Source organism: Anabrus simplex, chromosome 9 (genome assembly GCF_040414725.1).
Source record: "Anabrus simplex isolate iqAnaSimp1 chromosome 9, ASM4041472v1, whole genome shotgun sequence".
Classification (NCBI taxonomy): Eukaryota; Metazoa; Arthropoda; class Insecta; order Orthoptera; family Tettigoniidae; genus Anabrus; species Anabrus simplex.
Window position 1 is genome coordinate 95,136,780 of NC_090273.1, and position 23,746 is coordinate 95,160,525.

Sequence of the window (23,746 nt, forward strand, 5' to 3'; positions counted from 1 at the left end):
TCTAAGATAATATAAATCTTGCTGATCGTTTAGGCCTGTTAAAAATAATACATTTGAAAGAAAATATGATAATCACAAATTGATTAGTTATCTTACCTTTGAGCGTGTCGTCAAGCAATTCCAAAACTGTTGTTGGAAGAACAGTAGGTTCCAGATCTAATTTGCTCTGATCTTTTGATTCTTTCTGACATATTGCAATTGATGTCCTGAAAGCCTGTCTTCCATTGTTTGAAGAGTCAGGTGGATTTATCATGTCCGTAATTAAAGTTGTTTCCATGACATAAATGCAGGGCCTCACATCCATCATATCATTAAATCCGCCTCTTCTTCTTAGATGACTAAACAGAAGTTCAGTATCGTCACTATTCAACTTCCGACTTTAGATATAATGGAAGCCAACTGATAATGAATATTTAATGCGCTGCACAGTTGACTTGGTGTTCAGAACCAGGGCTTTATAGGTTTCTTGATTAATCCAGGGACTCTTCACAATATGTTTCTGAATGTCTTCGAAATAAGGGAGAAATGTGTCTTCAAGCCATTTTAGTCTTTCATTATCTGACTCCTTAAAGATAATTTTATCTGCGTTTCTTGACATGTAAGAGTACTTAATGTTACATAAGTCATGAATATCATGCCATTTCCTGATATCTATATATAAAATAAGAATTTTGTCTGTACATTGCCCAGAATTTAAAAAGGATGGTATTTCAGTATCAGTCGTGTCCACAGTAATAAGAAAATGCACTTTTTTATTTTCCATAATTTCCGTCTGTATGTTTGTATGTATGTACATACATGCATCACGAGAAAACGGCTGAAGAGAATTTAATGAAAATCAGTATGCAAAGTCGGGGAATAAGTCGCTACAATCTAGGCCATAAATAATTTTATTCATGCTGAGTGAAATGGTAGTCTAGGGGAAGGCCTGAAATTTAATTCTCAGATATTTATAAGTGGTCCTATCTTAATGAAAATCAGTATGCAAAGTCGGAAAATAAGTCTCTGTAATCTAGGCCATAAATAATTTTATTCACACTGAGTGAAATGGTTATTAGTGGTCCTATCGATAAATACTACATAATTAAAGCAGTGTTCTCCCTAGGACCTTTTTCACTAACCGCCCGGCTATCATAAACTAGATATCTGCTAGTTACACAATATTTCAAGTTGCTTTACATCGCACCGACACAGTTAGGCCTAGGTCTTATGGTGACGGTACTAGGAGTGGGAAGAGAGCGGCTGTGGCCTTAATTAAGGTACCAGCTTTTACCTGGTGTGAGAGTGGGAAACCACAGAAAACCATCTTCAGTGCTGCCAACAGTGGGGTTTGAACTCACTATTTTCTGAATGCAAGTGCACAGCTGCGTGCTCCTAACTTGCTCAATTTAATTAATATATATTTCAGCCATTAAAACCTACAACCTATTTTCCAGTCAGTGACCGGGTCAGGGATTGAATGAATGAAGCCCCATCTTGCGGCGAGGATAGGAATTGTGCCGGCTGCCGAAGCCTGTCGCACTCCTCTGGGAAAGTGACATGAAATGAAACGACAGTGGCGAGTGTTGCTGGAATGAAAGATTTTAGGGAAAACTGGAGTACCTAGAGAAAAACGTGCCCCGCCTCTGCTTTGTCCAGCACAAATCTCACTTGGAATGACCGGGACTTGAACCACGGAACCCAGCGGTGAGAGGCCGGGCGCTGCCGCCTGTGCCACAGAGGCTACACATATTTGTCATGTGTTCCAACATAAAATGTAAACCTTGTAAAACTGTTTATTTAAATGAAATATCTTCATTACCGTCAGCATAATTGTGCAAGTTACATTGGAGTTCTGCTTATCGCGTAGTGCTGTGCGCGAACGGTGTCTCGATTAGTGTGGAATCGCATATGAGCACCCAATTCCGTGAGACGTAATGAACACGCCTGGCTCTCCGCAGCAACCGGGTGATTATGAACGAGCAGTAGAACCCTAGCAGTTCAAACTACTCTGTTACGTCTTCTTCGTGATAATACTAAAATAGTTCATTTTTGCAGTTAATGTTTACCTGTCGAATATTATTGTTAATGGCCTGAGGGGAATAAGTTGAAATTTTATCATATTTATTTTTTACGTAGTATTCCCTGCCCAGTTACTCATTCCTGCCACCCAGCTAACCAAAGTTTCTGGGGAGAACACTGTAAAGTTATAATTTTCCAATCATTTATGTCTTATACATTGTTACCGTACTGGCTACGATCGCAGGTATATTCATGAATTTGGATTTTTGTTACTAAGTCCATATCAGCTCCAAGTCACGAGAAAATGGGTAAATAGAATTTAATGAAAATCAATATGTAAAGTTGAAGAATAAGGCACTACAGTTTACGCTATAAATAATTTTATAAGACACCCTAATATCACAGAGTCGAAAGAAAACTAAATGTGAAGGCGTACAATATAGAAAGCTCGTAAAATTTATCAACAATAACATTACATTGACCCCTGTTTGTTGTGATGTGCTTTGTGTCTCCTGTTGTCACTCATCTCCGATAGATAGAATTACTGCTCTGTACCGAGTATTTTTGCTTTTAAATTTGCTTTACGTTGCACCGACATGGATAGGTCTTATGGCGACGTTGGGTAGGAAAAGGCTAGGAGTGTGAAGTAAGCAGCCTTGGCCTTAGTTAAGCACAGCCCCAGCATCCCTGGTGTGAAAATGGGAAACCACGGAATACCATCTTCAGGGTTGCCTATATCTCAGATGCAAGTTCGCAGCTGCGCGCCCCTAACTACGCGCCCAACTCGCCCGGTCGTACTGAGTGTAATAGCGTGCCTGAATATTGGCGGGAAGTAGCTGGGGAATTAGATAACTGTCTTCTTTAGCATGCCATTCCTCTGCTTCATAAATTTTCTGATACTACTGGTACGTAACACACTGGTTCATCATAGCATTCGAGCTATTCAGTCCCTACTCTGAGGCACTCATTGGAATTATCAGTCTGCATATTTAACGGAATAATGGTAGAGGGGTGTTCACGGCAGTCTGCGGCCTGGTCATTCCAGCTCTGGAACTGTGGACTGTTAGATCGGCACCGTAGTACTAATTGTTACAATTCTGTTTTATTTTACACCTGTAATTCAATACATAAAGATGTTTATTATCTCTACAAGGACATTGTGTTACAATACAACACTAACAGGGACGTGTTTTGCTCGTTATATCGAGCATCAACAACCTCATTTGAACCGATATCTCAAGGTTATATCTTTACATTGAACCTTCATATAAATAATTTGTTTGTTAAAATTATTTTACACCAATAAAATGTTACCACTAGTTAACACATAATTAAAAAGAAATAACGAATTAAAATATATACGGTAGCTGTGATGGACTAGACATTGATAACAATTTGCGGATGTCCAAGTCATAATAATGTTCTAAACGTCTGTAAGATTCGGCTAAAAATCTCAAGTGATACAGATGAAGACATGACAAATGGAAAAGTGAACACTACTCTATCCAGAACATTGTCCCATTGTCCTGCCATTCCTATAACTAACAAACGCGTCTTTTTAGCCTTGGGTTTTCCTCCAGAACGTATAATTTCAGAACGTCGTAGCATAGAACAGAGGTCGCCTATAAGTTTGTGTCTGCACCAAAGTGTTCATTATAGTTTTAACATTGCTATTTATAATATGCCCGTTCCCAGTACCATCAGATATTTACAATTATGTAGGTGGTTTGAAAAGCTCTCGGAATGTACTAGAATTAAGTATCTTACCTCGGTGGAACTGCTTTTATTTTTCAACATAGTCTCCCTGTAGACTAATGCATTTGGTCCAGTGATGTTCCAATGCCTTGATCCGATCTCGAAAATGAGATTCCTCCAGGCCTGCAAAATACCTCTCCAATTTGGCTGTCAGTTCTTCCCTTGTAGAAAATCTCCGTCCACCGAGGAAAATTTTCAGCTTGGGGAATAAATGAAAGTCTGATGGTGCCAAATCAGGTGAATAAGGTGGATGTGGCAACAATTCGTACCCCAGTTCATGAAGTTTTGCCATGGCAATAATACTTGTGTGCGGCAGAACATTGTCCTTATGAAAGATGACCTTTTTCCTTGCCAAACCAGGCCTTGTTTCGCGTATCTTTTCCTTTAGTTGGTCTAGGAGGTTTGCATAGTACTGCCCCGTAATTGTTTGGCCAGTAGGAAGATAATCTATCAGTAGAATGCCTTTTGCATCCCAGAAAACTGAGGCCATGACCTTTCCGGCCGAACGCATTGCCTTTGCTTTCTTTTGTGGTGGTGAATCAGCATGTTTCCACTGCTTTGACTGCTGTTTTGTTTCTGGGGTATAGTAGTGGACCCAAGTTTCATCTGTAGTCACAAACCGGTGCAAAAAATTTTGTTGGTTGCACTGAAAACAGGCCAGACTTTGTTCGGACATTTCCAATCTGGTGCATTCATTGTCCAATTTGAAGAGCTGCATCACCCATCTTGCGGATAATTTTTTCATACCCAATTCTTTTGTTAAAATATAATATGCCCATTTAGAAGACATCCCTACAGCTTCAGCAATCTCCCACACTTTCAGTCGACGATCCTCCATGACCATTTTATGCACTTTCGCGATAAATTCTGGGGTCGTAACACTTTTTGGCCGTCCACTACGCGGATCATCATCCAAGCTCTCCTGACCAAATTTAAACTCGCTGGTCCACTTGGCAACAGTTGAAAATGAAGGAGCAGAGTCCCCCAGTGTGTTCTGAAAGTCGGCATGAATTTTCTTTGCTTTCATACCTTTCTTTACAAAGTATTTAATCACTGCTCGAATCTCAGTTTTTTCCATTGTCACAAATCACTATGCGGGAACAACAACAAAGAGTCGTCACTACCACACTCCTGCAGCTAGAGCACTGACGCGCCCCATGTTCACTCACAAAGGATGTGTGATTATTGCGTGGAAACCTCGTTGCTCTTGCATCGACATCTAGCGGTGATTCCGAGAACTTTTCAAACCGTCCTCGTATCAGAAGGGCTGGTATGAGATTAAAAGGGTACATGCTACTAACCTCCATTGGGGGTGCACCACCTGGGGACGTGGACTTAAATTGATCTTACATTATTGCATATGTGTTCATTACTGCTTTTTGTATTACCTGTGGAAACTGTGTATGAATTAAATTCAATTTATTTGACAACTTATAATTTATTCATTATATTATAGGTTTGATGCTGATCCGGTTATCATGAATTCTGATGATGATAGCCCTTTCCCTCCCTTCATTTGTTCTCAAGGTAAGAGCTATAAATTTTGAATTGATTATATTGTTATGAGTAGGCATTAGTAGTTTTGACACTTAAAATAACATTTTAGATGTCTTAAGATCACTAAAACTAACAAGAACAGATGTATTTAATACATAATATGAGGTATTGGGAGCCTCCGTGGTTCAGGCGGCAGCACGCCAGGCTCTCACCGCTGGGTTCCTTGGTTCAAATCCCGGTCACTCCATGTGAGATTTGTGCTGGACAAAGTGGAGGCGGGACAGGGTTATCCCAGTTTTCCCTGTCATATTTCATTCCAGCAACTCTCTCCAATATAATTTTATTTCACTTATCATTCATTAATCATTGCCCCAGAGGAGTGCGACAGGCTTCGGCAGCCGGCACAATTCCTATCCTCACCACTAGATGGGGGCTTCATTCATTCCATTCCTGACCTGGTCGAATGACTGGAAACAGGCTGTGAATTTTCAGCTTCACATGAAAATATTGCATCATGTTTTATTTAATAAATTTTGTCTCTTTTACTGTCCCTTTTCTAAAACAAATTACAGTGAAAATTGCATTTTTAATATGAAACCTAAGATGTTTGTTTTCCTCATTTGGGTATGTTGTAGCCATTTACAAAGTCTGTATACACACAGAATGGTTCACTGGTTTCTTATTGAAGAGACGCAACCCACAAAAAACTATTAGTCGTTTAGGCCAATATTCTCCTACATGCCATCTGTATGTCAACAATGTAAAATGAGCTAGCCTTGCAAAGGGAAAAGGACTGTGGACCAAGATGGAAAAGCCATTCTGTGAACATTCTGTTAACTGTGTACTGTTATATACACTCATGTTCATAAAAACCAAAACACCTTGAAAGACAAGGGATCAGAAGTTCATATTCACAGGACATGTACATTAGTACGTTCTGAAGAATGATTCGCATTTGAACCATGTCTGTCCTCACATTCAAGGTCCACATTGATATCTTGGCGCACTACCACCGATTGGTAAAATGCCTGCAGTTCTCGTCACTATAAACTGAAGGTAATGGATCGGTGTAACTTGAGCAGACGTGCACAGTGCCTTGCAGATGTATGAGAACTGTACCGTCAAATGAGTGAGTGAGTTTGAAAGAGGGTGCATTGTTGGCATAAGAGAACTTGATGCATCCATCTGGGAAATTGCTGCTCGTGTGGGACGAAGTGTGTTGGCAGTGTGTGAACAAAATGGTTCACAGAAGGCCGTAGAACACGACGAGATGGGTCTGGTCACACCACCCAGACTACCCCCTGAGAAGAACAACACCTCATCCGAATGGCATTGCAGGACAGATCTGCATCCTCCTTGGTTCTGGCGCAACAGTGGAACAGTGTAACATTTCGTACATGACCGTCTGTTGCTGTTTATTGCGGTCTGCGTTTCTGGCGCGTCGTCCACTTCTCCGTGTACCTTTCACTAATGTGCATAAACATTCTAGACTGCAATGGTGTATGGAACGTCACTGGGGACAGGAATGGTAGCGGATAGTGTTTTCGGACGAATCCAGGTTCTCTTTGTTTGAAAATGATGGCCACATTTTGGTTCGCCGCAGACGGGGGAGAGTCATCACATTGACTGCATTCGCACAAGACATACAGCGCCAACTCAAGGCCTTATGGTGTGGGGTGCTATTGGGTTCGACCACAAATCACAGTTGGTGCGTGTCCAGGGCACTGTGACCAGTTTGGCCTACATGAATGACATTCTGCGACCCATAGCCATACCCTTTCAGCACAATGCCCGAGACGTTATATTTCAGCAGGACAATGCACAACCACATGTTGCTGCATGAATACGTGCCTTCTTGTTGTCACGGGATGTCAGACTGTTGCTCTGGCCTGCCCGAACACTGCACTTGTTGCCAATCGGAAATGTGTGGAATATGGTGAAAGGATGGGTGCTGCGCTATGACCCATTGCCAACCAACCACCAAAGATGAACTGCGGAACCAGGTGAATTGCAGGATGGATTGCTATACCCCAGTACGCCATTCACGCCTTATTCATGTCGATACCATCACGCATGGAAGAAGTTATCTGTGCCCATGGAGGACCCAGTGCCTACTAGGCAACAGGACACATGCTGAATCTAGGTGACTGAATCCCTGGTTAACCGTATGTGCCACCTATCTCCGCAGAGGTACCGATGCCGGTGCGTCCACTGGTGTTCCTTTATCGGTCTATAATGAGTGTATTAAGTTTTTGGTTTTTATCATTTAAGTAATTTATTAATGATAAGTATAAGTTACGTTTTTGTGTGATGTGTGTATAACCGGGATCGATGGTCATTCTTGTGTTGGCCGACACGGTAATTAGTGAGCATCGGTATGTGGTAGTCTTGGTTGGTCGCCCATCCAAGTACTGAACACGCCCAAATTATGAGTGTGCGGATGTTAAATTTTTTAAAAATTAGCATCTTTAACACGTTGGGTGCCACGTGCCGCCATATGGCGTCACGGTGGTCTTCAAATTTGAGATGGCATGACGCCATATGGCGGCACACCTTTCTTGAAATCAGAGTTGGCGTGATGCCACATGGCGGCACAGTTGAGTTTCAGGCGATGCGCCGTAGATAATCAGCTGTGACATCTATGCGCGTAAAATTGGTACTAAGTGAAGGGCGAACTTCAGGGTCTATTCCAGCTATGCATTTTTACTGTATGCCACCATGTGGCGCCACAGTATTCTTCCGAAGCCACTGACTGGCCAGTGGTTATTGTCACAGGTGAAAGCGCGCCAGGCATTGTTTATTCCTCGTTTACGTACGTATTATCACTCAGTTTATATAGCTGTGCAAAAATATAAAAAATGGAAGATATTGGTAATAATCTTACGAGGGAGCATATACATGTGTTACACTCTGATTCGGTTGAAATTTGGTAGGAATATTCGTGGGAGGCAGTAGAATGCTAAGGTGAAAACTGCATGTACCCAGCGCAAGTTTAAACGCCGAAATTGAACAAATAAATAGTCATAAAATTAAAAGTGCCGTGGGAGTATCGGGGTGTGGCGGAGAGGTAGGGAGGAGCGAAGCAGCGGACTTCAACCAACCGGGCTGCGTCGAGCTGCGCCAGCAGCCAGGTAGCGTATAGTTAGCGCGTTCCCCTTAACTTCACGATGAGATGTGCAAAACGTAAATATGAAACAAGTGTACAAATGACGATGTTTGAACAAAGAGCGCCAATAAGGTTTGAAAAATTACGAGTAACAAGACCTCGGGCGTGCCGAGACGCATATTTTCATTGTTTAGAGTTATCAGAAAACTGTTCACAACAATATATAATGTAATATAAGCACTTGTTTTGCATTTTACTAGGTTTTCATAAATATTGCGTTAATTTGAATTAGCAAAAAAAATCCCATATTTGAAATTCGTATTGCACATTCCATGTCAAAAAATTCTGTGACGCCATGTGGCGTCATGCTATATTTTATCTTTCCTAAAAATTGATGTGACACCATATGGCGTCACACATGACCATGGTATGGTGAGATAAAATTTACTTAGTACATTATATAAATACATCCCAAGATTATATAAACAGACTTCAACGCGTACAATTGCTTTGGCACCAGCGGAATGCAATTCAAAAATACGCCCGGCACCAGTGGAATAGTGTGCTACAATTGGCTCGGCACTCAATGTGTTAAGGGGCAGCGTTTTAAGTGTTTGTGCACCCGCCTTGTCTCTGAGAACCAGTGCTTCCTCTTTTGAATGTGAAGGAGGCCTTTTGGAGGTGGTTTTAAGCGTAGGAAGTGAGAACTTTCTTGGTCTTCGTGGCTTGTATTGGCGGGTTTGAGTTCTTGGTGGGGTGTGGCTGCTTGGTTGGAGTTTTTCAGGGTCCTCAGCTACTCAATCCACCGAGGTGGCCCTGAATTGGGAAAGATTGACTGTTTAGGAGTAACAGTAACAGAGTGTTGTTTACTTTGCAGAGTGGGGGCGGGGAGTAAGAGTGTGCTTGAGTGGGTGTTAGAATTTGTGCGTGGTTGAAGATGCCTTTGTGCCTTATGTTTTGCTATAATTGCCTTTTTGAAATATGGGTATCCAGGGAACGAGGCAGTTCGCGCACCTTGTCCGGTCCCGAGGCACCTTGCATTTGGTGTGATAGTGTAGGGGACTGAAATGCAATCATTTCTGCAGAATTTACTAATGTATGTCCTGTGAATATGAACTTCCTATCTCTTCTCTTTCAAGGTGTTCTTTTATTTTTATTTTTTATGAACATGAGTGTAAGATATATGTTCTGCTTAATACCATCAAGTTAGTAAATTACGGAAAGTGATCTGTTGTGGTGGAGTAAACACGAGTTAGAGATATGACATGGATATTAGATGTTGAAAGTGAAAGAGGCATGCATTAGTAGTTCACGTCCAGCGAGCCAGGAGTACTTCATTGTTCTGGATGAATTGACAAAGTTTCTGAGAGCTGAAAAATGAACCACAGTCCAAATCCTGCTCTGTGGGGCTATTTTTGAAGTAATTCTCTGCTTCATTGAACCTACTGTATGTACGGCAGAACGCTTCTTTTGATAGAATAACCCAATGTTATGTTAAGCCACACCAGGCAACTGTCTGGGGCTGTACCTTAAGGCTACGGTCGCTTCCTTCCTTGCTGTGCCAGAACACAAGGTGAAAATCATTATGTTTCGAAGAAAACTTTGCTCCATGTCTTCAGTAGAAATGAAATGGCGTATGGCTTTTAGTGGCGGGAGTGTCCAAGGACATGTTCGGCTCGCCAGGTGTAGGTCTTTTGATTTGATGCCCATAGGCGACCTGCGCGTCAGGATGAAAATGAAATGATGATGAAGACGACACATACACCCAGTCCCCGTGCCAGCAAAATTAACTAATGATGGTTAAAATTCCTGACCCTAGCGGGAATTGAACCCGGGCCCGTGACCAAGTGCCAGCACTCTAACCATTTAGCCATGGAGCCAGACTTCAGTAGAAAATCTCTTCTGTTTCTTCTGAAGACACAGAGCAAAGTTCTCTGTGAAACGTAAAGAATTTCACCTTATTTTCTGACACGGCAAAAAGTCCAAAAGCTTATTATGTGTACAATTATGGGTCGTTAAAGCATCAATCTAAGTAATAACTTCATCCCCCTATTTCCATATGCTTCCTTTGTCTCCTATATATTTCCTTCATAACCATTAGAAACAAAAGAGGCAACAACACACTCCCCTGTCTTAGTCCAGTTTAATTCCTCAACCATTCTGTCTTTCCAAACGGAGTCTACGCTGCTGACAGATTTTGAACAATTGATTGCACCATTTCTACAGTTTGTGTACCCAGTCTCTTTTTGACCATAGTTTCCCGCACCTTCTCCCTGGGAACGCTGTCTACTCAATTAAGTTGTTAGATCTATGAACGCCATGGCCAGATCCTTTCCACATTTCCAGTTCTTTTCCATTAATTGCCTCATGCTGAAGATTGGGTTTACTGTAGATCTTCCACTTATAAAGCCTCTTGTAACTCTCCTTCTACCTTTCTTCTCATTCTCCTGTCTAATATTCCTTCCAACTTGTTACAATATAGCCTATAAATTGAATTAAAGCTAATAAATTTACATATGAACTATCTAGCACACTAAGCCTTTTCATTTATATCTACATTATTTTTGAATTCATAACAGATGTGTGATAACCAACATTTATAATGGATGGTGGTGGAAGTATTAGGCCTAGTTTCATCAACACATGTTAAATATATACTAATAAGTAGTTAGTTAATACCGAGTTAAAAATGTAACATCTTGTTACATTTCTTGCGTTTCATCAAACTTTTCCTATGAAATGTTAACTAATCGACTGTTAACTCTCCCAACATTGTGAACTGGTGTGAATCAAGGAGGCAGTGGTACGAACATGCTGTTTTACAGCGCGCTCTGATGTGCTTTTGTTTGAGTACAGCTGTTAAATATGGCGCGTGAAGTGAAACGGACTCGTGGTTCTAATTTTTCCTCCTTTGAAAGGGAGTTGTTAATTGAATTAGTAAATAGGATTATTTTCTATCCTTTCATTCCTATTTCCCCTTTGCCTTATGTACTGGTATAATGGTGTCATCTGGAGGAAGTTCATCTCTAGTCAGCACTGTGATGTGTAATACAGCTGTTGCCACAATAATGGTTAAGGCTGACTGGCATTTGATCCGTAATTCCAGGCTGAGAACAGGAAATCTTCTCTTCCAGCCTGTATCATTCCACGCAGTTCCATGTCCTGATATGCGCTATGTTGTAGCCTAGTGGTTTTGAGGTCTTCCTTCGGGATGTAAGTATGGGGTTATCACCTAACAAAATCCCTTCGTTAATTTGTCGTGACACAGGTTTTGCCACGACGAGAAATGATGAATAATCAGATTGATTCCCCCGAGCGGCTGGGAGTTTTACTTCAAAGGGCCTGGGTGATTTGCTACGTGTGAAGAGACGAAGTCCTCTGCTTCCCAAAACCTTCTTTAATTGTAGACTGATAGTATGTATAATTATATACAGTATTTACAATCTCCTTCCCAACTTCAAATATCACTAACATAGAAGGCTTGGCGTGGTCGAAGTACTGAAGTGAATACTCCAAGTCCAAACTCGGACCTTCTTCTTATTATTATTATCGGAGACCTGACTGACAAGGCTTCCGCCCGCACTCCTAGTAACTTGTTCCAAAAAGCCTCGACCAGGGTGTGTACCCTTATACCTTCACTAACTCTCGCCTCCCTTCGAGAAGGCCATCGAAGTTCTCATCCTAGGGAGACTGTCCACAGACACACAAAAACGGAATTGCCTCTTTCGGTTCACTTTCCACCCACCTTTTCTAAAGACATACTACGCACCTTCAGCAGGGTGCAGCATGTGATTCACCCTACTTCGACCAAGCCTTACTTCTAATTGCACAACCTGTTGCTTACAGCTTTTGTGTGCCTTCAAACTCTTCAATCTTATATGATTCTTAATTTACTTATATTCTTCTCCCAGCATTATAATTATGATACCTTGGCCTTACTGCCATTACATAGTCATTAATATTAGCTTTTAGTTTCCCCATAATACTAATGTATGTCTCAGCGACACCATTCCTCCTACGTTCCCGCTCATGGGTTCGATCCTCGGAAGAATGAGTCCTGAGCTCCAACTGGGGGCTGACACGACACCTCCCCCCTTTGGGGAAAAAGGAATGCATTACCTCTGCATTCATTTTTACTCTTACATCCTGTCAGAGTCTCTGTGCTCTTGATCGTGGGTGCGCTGCGCCAAGTTATCTCTGACAATTGCTCTGCCCGTAGTAGGGTGCCGGTGCTCATATATTTCTAATCCCGGCAGCGATCCTGAGTGGCTGAGGGGCCCTTTTAGCCAGTCGAGGATGCTGAAAATGGACAGTTATGTCCTCATCAGAGACCTCAGCTCTGTGGTCATTAGTGATCACGTTTTGGAAAACACATAAGTTGGGACAGCGCTCCCTATTGTCTTCTATGCATTTACTTAAGGATCTACACCTTCTACAGCAACCACAGCAGCAACAGACTATTATAAGTACTGCAAACAAAATAATACCAGTTACAATTTGATATATACTTGTATACTGTTGGGTCATTTGCATTTTAAATTCCTTTTCTTTCTGCAATACCAGTGCTTCTACGTCCTCAGTCTTATGACTGGCTAACCTTAGGTCACTTATATGGTTCAGTAAGCTTCCTACTGTGACCCTATTTAATTCTGGTACATCCTCTAATTTGATCTCACTGTCTAATTGTTCACAACAATCATATACCAGCATTACTTCTGGCACTAAGTCCTTCTTCGTGGTAGTATTTACTGAACCTGTACTCTGAATTTTACTAGTGGGACTGTAAACTGTACACAAGTCTGTGAATTGTATTATTCCCACACCATTTAAACTCATATCACTGGTAATATCCTGACAAACACTGGTGACCCTTGTTTCATGAGGCGATACAAAAATATACATTTTATCATCAATAGGTATCCATATGAGTTCATAAACTGACATTACACTTTTCTTGCAGTCTTCCGGAATAAAACTAACACCAGTTAACAACTTGACAATACAACTACCCTTTGACATTACATTGTTAATAGGAAAACTTGCCTTGCATAATCTCTGTCCATTGTCAGTCCGCTTGCACTGTTTCACTTGTTTTTCACTTAATTCTACATATGTCTGTCTTTCTTGATCAATTAATACATACTGTTTCTCATTAGATATATACACAAAGTGGTTTGGATTACTCTTCATGGGAGAGGGAAAAGGTGTACAATGGTACAAATTATACTTTATTTTGTTAGTGAGAGGGGTGCGTAAAATATACACCAAAGTATCTTGAGTTATATATATATACACTCACTGATGATATTTTCAAAGTCAAGTACCCATAAGTGACTTGCAAATCATACGGCAGATCATAACCCTTAGGAAAATCTCTTTGGGCTTTCTTATATGCCCTTACTAGATCATCGGGGCTTAACACTTGGACACTCACCGTGCCTGTCTGAGAACTTACAATACTATCTAATAAGATCTGATAATGCTCATGCAATTGCATCAGAAACCCTTGCAACTCAATTAAGTGTTTATTTAACGATATCTGCATTTCTGACTGTCTAAAAGCCTCATTTATGCCCGTTGTTTCATTCTGAATGAAACTCTTAAGTTGCTCAAAATTTTCACTTAGTTTGAGTTTATTTGCTGTGATGTCATACAGAGTACTATTAACAGATTGTAAAGTTGACTTTCTTCTTCTTCTTCTTCTTCTTCTTCTTCTTCTTCTTTTATGACCACATAGGATCACTTTAGTCAGTCCGTCGTTCAGGTCTCTTTGAAGGGATTGTTCGGGCTTTGCGGTCCTCCCAGTACTTCTTCAGACGCTCCGATCTTCGTGCCCTTTCCTCAGTTGAAAATGTGCGTGTTGTTGGTTTGTTTTGTGTAAGGGTAAAGCGGAGGTTTGTATTCTTGAGTTTTGTATTCAATTTTATCTTATTTTTGGTGTCTTCTGTTGTAAGGCCTATTTCCTTCAGATCCTCTCTTACTTCTCTGATCCATTTACATCCTGTTGTGGTATTTTTTGAGACGAGATTGTGTTGTACTAGTTGTTTCAGAAGTCTCGAGTCCTGCATCCTCATGATATGTCCAAAGAATCCCAGTCTCCTCTTACGCATAGTATCTGTAATGGGTTCTAGCTCTTTGTACACGACTTTGTTAGGTATTAACCGCCACTGTCCATCTTTCTGATATTTTTTGTTGATACAGGTTCTTCCAATCCTCCTTTCAATTTTCTGAAGTCTGTCAGTCTTTGATTGTTTATTCAGGTAAAAGAGTGTTTCTGCTGCATATGTAGCTTCCGGTTTTATAACTGTGTTGTAGTGTTTTATTTTTGTATTTATTGATAGACATTTCTTTTTGTAGATATCCCATGTTAATTTTTGTGCTTTAGCTAATCTATTTGTTCTTACTTGGATTGAGATTTTTTCATTTAAGTTATGTGTTATTACTTCTCCAAGATATTTAAACTGAGTTACTATTTTGATTTTATTACCATTTATGGTGACTTCTTTTAGCTGTGTTGGTTTTTGGGGCATAATTTCTGTTTTTTCAAATGATATTTTGAGGCCAATTTTATTTGCAATGTTTTGAAGTTCTGATATCTGGGTTTTTGCTTCTTTTATGTCCACTGCTAGTAATGCTAAATCGTCAGCAAAACCCAGGCAATTTGTTTTGATTTTTCGGCCAATCTTTATTTTGGGGGGAGATTTTCTAAACCATTCCCTCATTACCATTTCTAGAGCACAGTTAAATAATAGTGGTGAGAGCCCATCTCCCTGCCGTAGTCCAGTTTTAATTTCAAATGTCTCTGATGTTTCCCCCCTAAACTTCACTTTTGACTTGGTATTGGTGAGAGTCAGTTTTATCATGTTTATTAATTTGGGGTGTAGTCCAAGGTGTCTTAAAATTTTAAACAGAGATTCTCTATGGATGCAATCATAAGCTTTCTTGAAATCTACAAATGTTATCACCATATCTCTGTTTCTTCTCCTGTTATAGTCCATTATCAACTTAAGACTCATGATCTGATCAGGACAGCTCCTCCAGGGTCTGAAACCTCCTTGATATTCTCCTAGTTCTTTCTCAAGTTGTAAACTTATCCTATTAAGGATGATTATTGAAAATATTTTGTATGTTATGTCTAGGAGAGAGATTCCCCTGTAATTATTAGGGTCAGTTTTGTCTCCTCTTTTGTGCAGTGGATGAATGAGGGCTGTTGTCCAGTGTTCTGGTAGTTCTTCTTTAATCCAGATAGAGACAAGTTGTTGATGGAGGGCAACTTTTGCTGAGGTTCCTGCATATTTCCAGATTTCCGCAAAGGTCTGATCTTCTCCTGGCGCTTTGTAGTTTTTTAATTTATTCAGAGCCTTTACAACTAACATTTGACTTTTTGCTACTTGTATCATGGACAATTGTTCCTGCTCTAGTTCCTTAATTTTGCCCTCGTAGTAAATAGGGTCATTTTCATCCATCGTTCCAAATAACATCTTCGCAGTGGTACCGATTGCATTAATTAGCCCGCGCTTACTTCGTTTCCCGTTGCCTTCCGGCGTACCGACCCTAATCATTTTCTTAATTAAGTCCTTAATCCCTTGAATCCTTTGAAATTGTTGTTCTACCAACATTATCTGATGTTCGCACTTAATATGCATTTCCTTTTCTACCTGGATACACAGAGTTTTAGTCTTCTGTAAATTTCTGCGGGCTACATTAAATAGATCTACCGAACGTGTAAGGTTAACATAAGTAATCAGTTTCCATTCTACAGTGTACAGTTGTACTTCTCCTTGATAATTAAAATAAACTCCGGCTGTATTTTCATACCGATTCATCATGAAATCCAATTGACTGGTGGGTATGGACACCCCTAGCAGCATAACTGTGACGACCAGCACTCCCCATGTCGTGTGGCCTGTCATCCCTTCCATCCGCCTGGTTCATTCACCTCTCTGTAAGGTAAACAGCAACCTTCACTTTCTCTTTCACTCTACCTTACACATTATACTGTTAGGTGTTGTGGAACCTACCCTCAACTGTTTATCTGTACCTGAATACACACTTAATGTGACTGACTGTCTTACTGTAACGTTTGTCTTCTCGTAATTATGCTCTGTACTAGTCTATTAGTATTCTCATGAATAATTTTACTAAAATCTACGAATTCCTTTTCGTAACTGATATCTCTGTGAAACTTCGCCTCTAGATAGCTCTAACATAATTTTAGAGCCATCATTAGCCCGTTCAAAAATTTCTCTCTCCTTATTTGACTGACGTACCTGCGTCATTTCTCTTTACCTTTACGGATAGATGAAATATATCATTAGTGGTCAGTTCTTTACTTGCCAATCGAAAATACGGTATTTATGCAAAATGCTAATATTCAGTCTAGTGAAGTAACCTCATCACACTATACCCCAATCTCGGAGTTACTACTAGTGGAATGGTCCTCAACGTGGTGAGAACATTCCCTTCAATGGATTCTGTTCCCACGAGAATCCCACTGTTGTGGAAAATCACCGGCCTAATGGTGATATTTCCCAGGCAGAACCCGCCTCACTGAGTTCATGCCTCACTCAGGGCGCCCGCATTTGTGCATAAAAGGACTGAATACAAGGCCATTCCCTAAGTGGAACCTTTAGTCGCCTCCTACGACAGACAGGTTCGAGTCGTGGTGTTATTCTGGTTGTGTAACTGTATGGGAAGAAAAGTATCAAAGTGTAGAGTGTTGTTTGCGTAAATCCCCGACACCACACGGGGTTATCCTCATGATTCTCATTTACTTTTACATACAACGCTACCTAATTTATTTATCTAATTTCTAGTGACAGTAAGTGAAGGCTTCTTCAGAACGTGCACATAGCAAGTGTAGATAATTTTAATCCTCATTATGAACTCAAATTCTCTCTATACTCAGTTCGAACCCTGCGGTTCCCTTTTGACGAGTTGATATCTGGACATACAGTCTCGTCACCTGTAGTCCTTCTGATGGGTACTTACGACGTACTCACAATGGTACTCCCGTATCAAAATTTCCTAGGTTCCTCTCTTACTTAGGTTAAAATTTCTAGTACTTTCCTGATTTCGACGCGACCTGACAGAGTATCTCAACTAACTCTATCAGCGGTACATGATAATCCACAATGCTGTTGGAGTGAGGGAAGTGTAACTCACTGCGACCTAAATAGGAACCATGCCCTTACATTTCTTCTCTAATTAATGTACATTTTTAGTCTGTTCTGGTGAACTACAATTTGTTTACCACGCTTGTTTACCTGTAACGTGCAATTCACTCCCGATACCTTAGTAATTTTATAAGGACCTTGATATGGTGGAGAAAGTTTCCTCGAACGTCCCCTTCGTAGGGCATCGTTGCGTAACAACACAAGATCTCCTACTTTGAATGAAACTTCATTCTTAGCCTTATCATAGTATTCTTTGGTTTTAATTAATGTCTTCCTAGCTATCTCATGACTCTCTCGCAGTTGTCTGGTTAACTGCTCCAAGACATTCTGGCATTCATTATAATTTGGTTCTGGTTTCCTTTGGAGAACATCAGGAATATTTGCCTTTCGCCCGAATATTAACTCAAATGGTGTATAACCTGTACTAGTGTGCTTGGTCGTGTTATACACAAACATTGCCATAGGAAGATAACTATCCCAGTCATCTTGTGAACTGCATACATAATGTCTTAAATATTCTGCTAGCAGTCTATGAGAGCGCTCCAAACTACCGTTAGATTGCGGTCGAAATGCCGCTGTATGGACCTTCTTGATTCGCAATATTCTGCATAATTTCTTAAAAACATCTGACATAAAATTTGCACCCTGATCTGTCACTATGATATTTGGTATACTGAATACACTATTTACTCTATTAACACGTTCAGTACCTGCTTGTGAGCGGGACACTTGAATGCCTGGACCGGCCATTTTCATGCCCGGCCCACTTGACGTGCATCACTTATCAAAATTTACAATTACTCCTAAACTATAAATGTTAGAAAAATGATACTTTGTGCTTACCTCTAGTAAATATTTAAGGTGTGATATCTGGTGTGACAGGTTTCAAACGTCTAATTTTATGCAGCCTATCTGTACTTTCGGCATAACGATTACTGTCACCGAAGTGAAGAAAGGAAAGTATGAAGGAAGCGTTTTCGGAACATTGTTTTAGAAAATATCGTAGTATGAATAACAGGGTCTTCGGTCCAGTACATTTTTATATCAGGATTTTGGACTAATCGGTTTCCACGATTGCATGATCGAATTCTTTGTGAAAGGCCGGGGCGCCGCACTTCTCACTTGACTCGCGTATAGATTGGTCTGCTCACACACATACTGATAAAATTCGTCATTCATGAAAATACTCACGTAAATCAAAATATCCTGCTTATTTTCTATTTGAACGTTTATACCAGAATTCTCTGTAAATGGTGAATGGGTGGACAATAACTAGTATGATATGTATCAGGCACTTCACTTTTCTCTATAGGCCTATAGAATTCGGGAATCGCAATTTCCTCGTCACTCTCACTTTCACTATCTGAGTCTATTTCAGGAATAAGTTCATCACCAGAATAATCATTGTGAACAATATCTATTTAATCTTCCGTAAGAAATTTTGTATTATAAGCCATTATACTACACTCGGTAAGGACGACACGCACTGCATTGGAATCTCAAGTACCGCCTTGACGCGCAAGGAAGTTATGAGATTTTTCAGCTAAAACTGCTGAGATAAACATGGGCCCACTCAACGAGAGGCTTATCTCAACAAGGTCAACCAACTTCCTGCTACAACCAGTAACGCTGACTAAGGTGTAAGAATGCATAGATGAAGAATATAAACAGCATTCCTTCGCGCGGAACATTAAACGTCTTACGCCGTCCACGGCCCGCAGCATAGGAGCAGGCTTAAACGTCTTACGCCGTCCGCGGTCCGCAATGAGTTAAACAGAGTTCGTGCTATAGTTTCTGCACTTTGGTCCGGCATAGCACTCGCAATTAAATACTTAGACAGCTGAGCTTGACAGGTGAGTATGTACCTGTTCCCTGCTTCCGTTACATTTAAAGGTCCTACTACATCTAGTGCTATTTTTTCAAAGACTGCTTTCGGAGTATCTGTGATTTCCATTTGTGCCCTTACTTCAGGCCCGGTAATGTTATTCTTTTGACACGATGGGCATGAGCGTATATACCTTTCTACATCCTTTTGCATCCCTTCCCATTGATAGTGGTCTTTTATCCGGCCATACGTTCTTGATATGCCCTGATGGCCTGATACTAATGACTCGTGACATTCCTTAATAATCTCTAATTTCTCTTGTTCTGTTAACTCCGGGCTAGCGTTCCTAGCCTCTTCGGTTACATCCTCACTATTACTACCTTCTTCGCTTCCACTCTCAGGCTCTGTCACCTCTGCGGTGGCGTCCTCGGATTCAGAGCTGGGTCCCCGTGGCTGCGCATTATTATCTGAGCTAACAGGTGCTCCTAAGGGGTTATTAGCTTCACGCTCCTCATTACTAGTCTCTTGGTTAGTATTACCAGATTTAACTACTCACACTTTTTGATCAGGCTCTTCGTTCCTAACTGGAATTCTACTTAAGGCATCTGCATTGCAGTTACGTTTGCCTTCCTTGTACACTATCTCAAAGTCGTACTCTGCTAAATTCATTCAGAATTTAATTAATCTAGAGGATGGGTCTTGGACATTAAATACCCATTTCAAAGGCTTATGGTCTGTTACTACCATAAAATGCCTGCCGAACAAGTACGGCCTAAAATACTTCACACTCCAAACAATTGCTAGTAATTCTTTCTCCGTCACAGAATAATTCTTCTCGGCCTTATTTAAAGTTCTACTAGCGTAAGCTATCGGCAAATCCTTACCTATCTGTCCCTGTGACAGCACTGCTCCTAAGGCCTCATTACTAGCGTCTGTAGTCAATATGAAAGGTTTCTCAACGTCTGGGTTCTGCAATATTGGTTTCTCTGTTAACTTTTTCTTTAAGATCTGGAATGCCTGCTCTTGCCTATCCGTCCACTCGTACGGTACTTCCTTCTTAAGCAGCTCGTACAGTGGTTTCGCTATCTTACTGTAGTTTGGAATGCACCTACGATAATAACCTGATAAGCCTAGAAATCCTTTCAGCTGTTTCGTAGTGGTGGGCTGCGGATATTCTTTCACTGCTTGAACCTTCCGGTCATCAGGTTGAACACCGTCCTTGGTAATCACGTGTCCTAAGAAAGCTACCTCCGTTCTTAGAAATTCGCACTTATCTGGACCTAATTTAAGATTCACCTCTCTCAATCTCTGAAAAACATCACATAATCTCTGTTTGTGGTCCTCTACAGAGCTAGCATACACATATACATATAAGCCAGACATGTAATGCCTTCTAACCCTGTTAGTGCCGTTTTCATCAAGTGCATAAAAGTTGTTGGCGCGTCTCGAAGCCCCATGGCTAATCTCTTGTATTGATAATGCTTTCCTAAGGCAGAAAATGCTGTCTTTTCTCTGTCCTCAGGCTTCAGCAGTACCTGGCGGTATCCACTGGCCAGATCCATAGTGGAGAAATACTTTGCTTTTCCTAAGGCATCTTATATCTCAGAAATTAACGGAATAGGATACGTAGTTCCTTTGGTAATGTCATTGAGAAGTCTGAAATCCACAACGACCCTCCATTTTTGCTTACCAGAAGCGTCCATTTTCTTTGGAACCAAAAGAATGGGACTAGACCATGGAGAAGTTGAAGGAGTAATAATATCATCCCGTAACATCTGATTTATCTGGCGACCTATCTCTTCCTTCTGAGCTTCAGGTAACCTGTACTGCCTCACATGAATTGGAGGTTGATCTACACGCGTAATGATAGCATGTTGAAGTATATTCGTATGTGTTAATTTATCCCCTTCTAGATGAAAGATATCCTGATAAGCCGTACAGATAGCATAAATTTTCTCCCTGTCTTGGGGAGCTAAAGGATCTACTCTAAGCAGCTCCCTTATTCGCTGCGTTCGAGATTTTCCTTCCTGATTGTTGTTGTTATTATTATTATTATTATTATTATTATCATCCCTCTGTGCGATCGGGCTCTTGGCCTGACTATCGCCCTTTACAGCTATGGCTTCTTCAATCTTGTGTACTTTTGCTGTAATTTCGCCTTCTACATCCAATAACTTAACAACTGGGCTTTTCAATCGCCACTCTTTGTCAGTAGTATTCAACATACTAACAAGTGCGACATAATTTTTGGCTCTCGTTAAACACTCAGCTAGGTATACACCTGGCTTTACTTCCTGCCATTCTATCAAGCCCTCGGCTGACTGTTTGTTTACCTCTATAGCCACGATCTTTTCAACCCTTGTTTCGAGCACTACCCACATGTCCTCTTTCGCACCCAGTGGGTATCTTTTTCCTGCTATCACAGCATAGCCTTCCTTATAATTTAAGACGCTGTCTCTTAACACGTCCTTTCCAATTATACCGTCCTGTTTCAAGTTAAAGTCGTTGTCCACTACATGGAAGTCCGGGCATCTACCACCAACGGGAATTCGAACCTTTCCTTTGGTTTGTTTCGAACCTTTTGTTATGCCTCTTAATTTCAGAATTTCCTTGCGGTTAACCCAAGCACCGTAAGGAACACTACCTTCCTTAATAAGAGAGACATCACTTCCTGTATCGATTAAAAATCTTAATGCAGCCTTACTCCCGTTTACTGCTACTAGTACGGTACCTTCCTCGTGCTGTCCGACCTTACTGGGACTGATGGTCTTCGGGGAGGTCCCAAGCATCCCTGACTTGTATCCCCTGCCTAGTTTAAAGCCTCTCTTTCAGTATTGAACCAGCACTCCTTGGCTGAGTGCGACCATCTCTTACAGATTTTACACCGCGCCTTTTCACGTGATTTGTCACAGAATTTATTATTATTATTATTATTATTATTATTACTGCTACCACTCTGATTATTCCTAGTTCGACTTCTAGGTAAGAGCTGTGCCCTGCTTTTGGGCCCACTATCGCATCTGGTGCGACACTGCCACTGTAGGTGTCCAACCTTGCCACAAGCGTAACAACGCCTGGACTCCAACTTCGAATCTCTACGTGGGCATTCTGCTTTCTTATGCCCTCTTTCATTGCACTTAAAGCACTTCGGCCCTACACTATTCGCGCGCTGTTGGTAACCCGAGGTGCGTACTATGTTTACCTCGTTACTGGTCACTTTATTTCGGTTCTGGTTAGCTAATTTCTTTTTACACTGCCGTGCCCAATGGCCTGGCTTTCCGCAATAATTACATTTTATCTCTCCCGTGGAGTTTCTTTGAGGAGTAAGGGATTCCTTCGCCTTTGAGCCCTGATTTTTCTGTTTACAATCCTTAGCCATGTGCCCCTCCTTGTTACAATTAAGGCATATTAACAGCACTTTGTTATAATGGGGAGATTTACTAGGTTTTTGCGACCCCTGCGCCGCCTTGCTTTGCCACCGACTTTTCGAGTGGCTTACCGGCTGGGTATACGCGCCTTCTCTTCTAGAACCCGTACTATTCCTGAGGAGTGTCTCTCTCTCTCTCCTTCTGGGAATTAATTAAGGCTTCTTCCTGTCTAGCAATGGCTACCACTGCCTCAAAAGTTTGAGGGCTACGATCCTGTAGCTTACCCTGTATTCGCACTGTATGGATCCCCTGAATGAAAGCCGCTATCGCCCGCACTCCTAGTAGACTTGTTCCAAAAAGCCTCGACCAGGGTGTGTACCCCTGTTTTATACCTTCACTAACTTTCGCCTCCCTTCGAGAAGACCATCGAAGTTCTTCTCATCCTATGGAGACTGTCCACAGACACACAAAAACGGAATTGCCTCTTTCCGTTCACTTTCCACCCACCTTTTCTAAAGACATACTACGCACCTTCAGCAGGGTGCAGCATGTGATTCACCCTACTTCGACCAAGCCTTACTTCTCTTTGCACAACCTGTTGCTTACAGCTTTTGTGTGCCTTTAAACTCTTCAGTCTTATATGATTCTTAATTTACTTATATTCTTCTCCCAGCATTATAGTTATGATACCTTGGCCTTACTGCCATTACATAGTCATTAATATTAGCTTTTAGTTTCCCCATAATACTAATGTATGTCTCAGCGACACCATTTCTCCTACGTTCCCGCTCATGGGTTCGATCCTCGGAAGAATGAGTCCTGAGCTCCAACTGGGGGCGGACATGACAAATTGTCCCTACTTCAAACTGTGCTCTCATATGGAAGTTATTAAATATTGTACTGTCGTGTACAGAACCAGGCCACCTAGCAACTATATCCCTTATTTGGAGGTTAGGATCACTAATCACCTGAACATTAACAGAGAAATATCCCTTCCTAATACGATATATTTCGGCCC

At 41.1% G+C, this 23,746-nt stretch overlaps 1 protein-coding gene across 1 annotated transcript in view; it reads left to right on the plus strand.

Annotated features, from left to right (window-relative positions):
* The window catches only part of LOC136881220 (serine-rich adhesin for platelets), a 91,997-nt gene that overhangs the window by 13,236 nt on the left and 55,015 nt on the right, over positions 1-23,746 (plus strand). Inside the window, exon 3 of the mRNA XM_067153949.2 lies at positions 5,213-5,283. Within this exon, the coding sequence (XP_067010050.2) occupies positions 5,213-5,283 (71 nt within the window). The remainder of the gene's footprint in view (positions 1-5,212; positions 5,284-23,746) is intronic.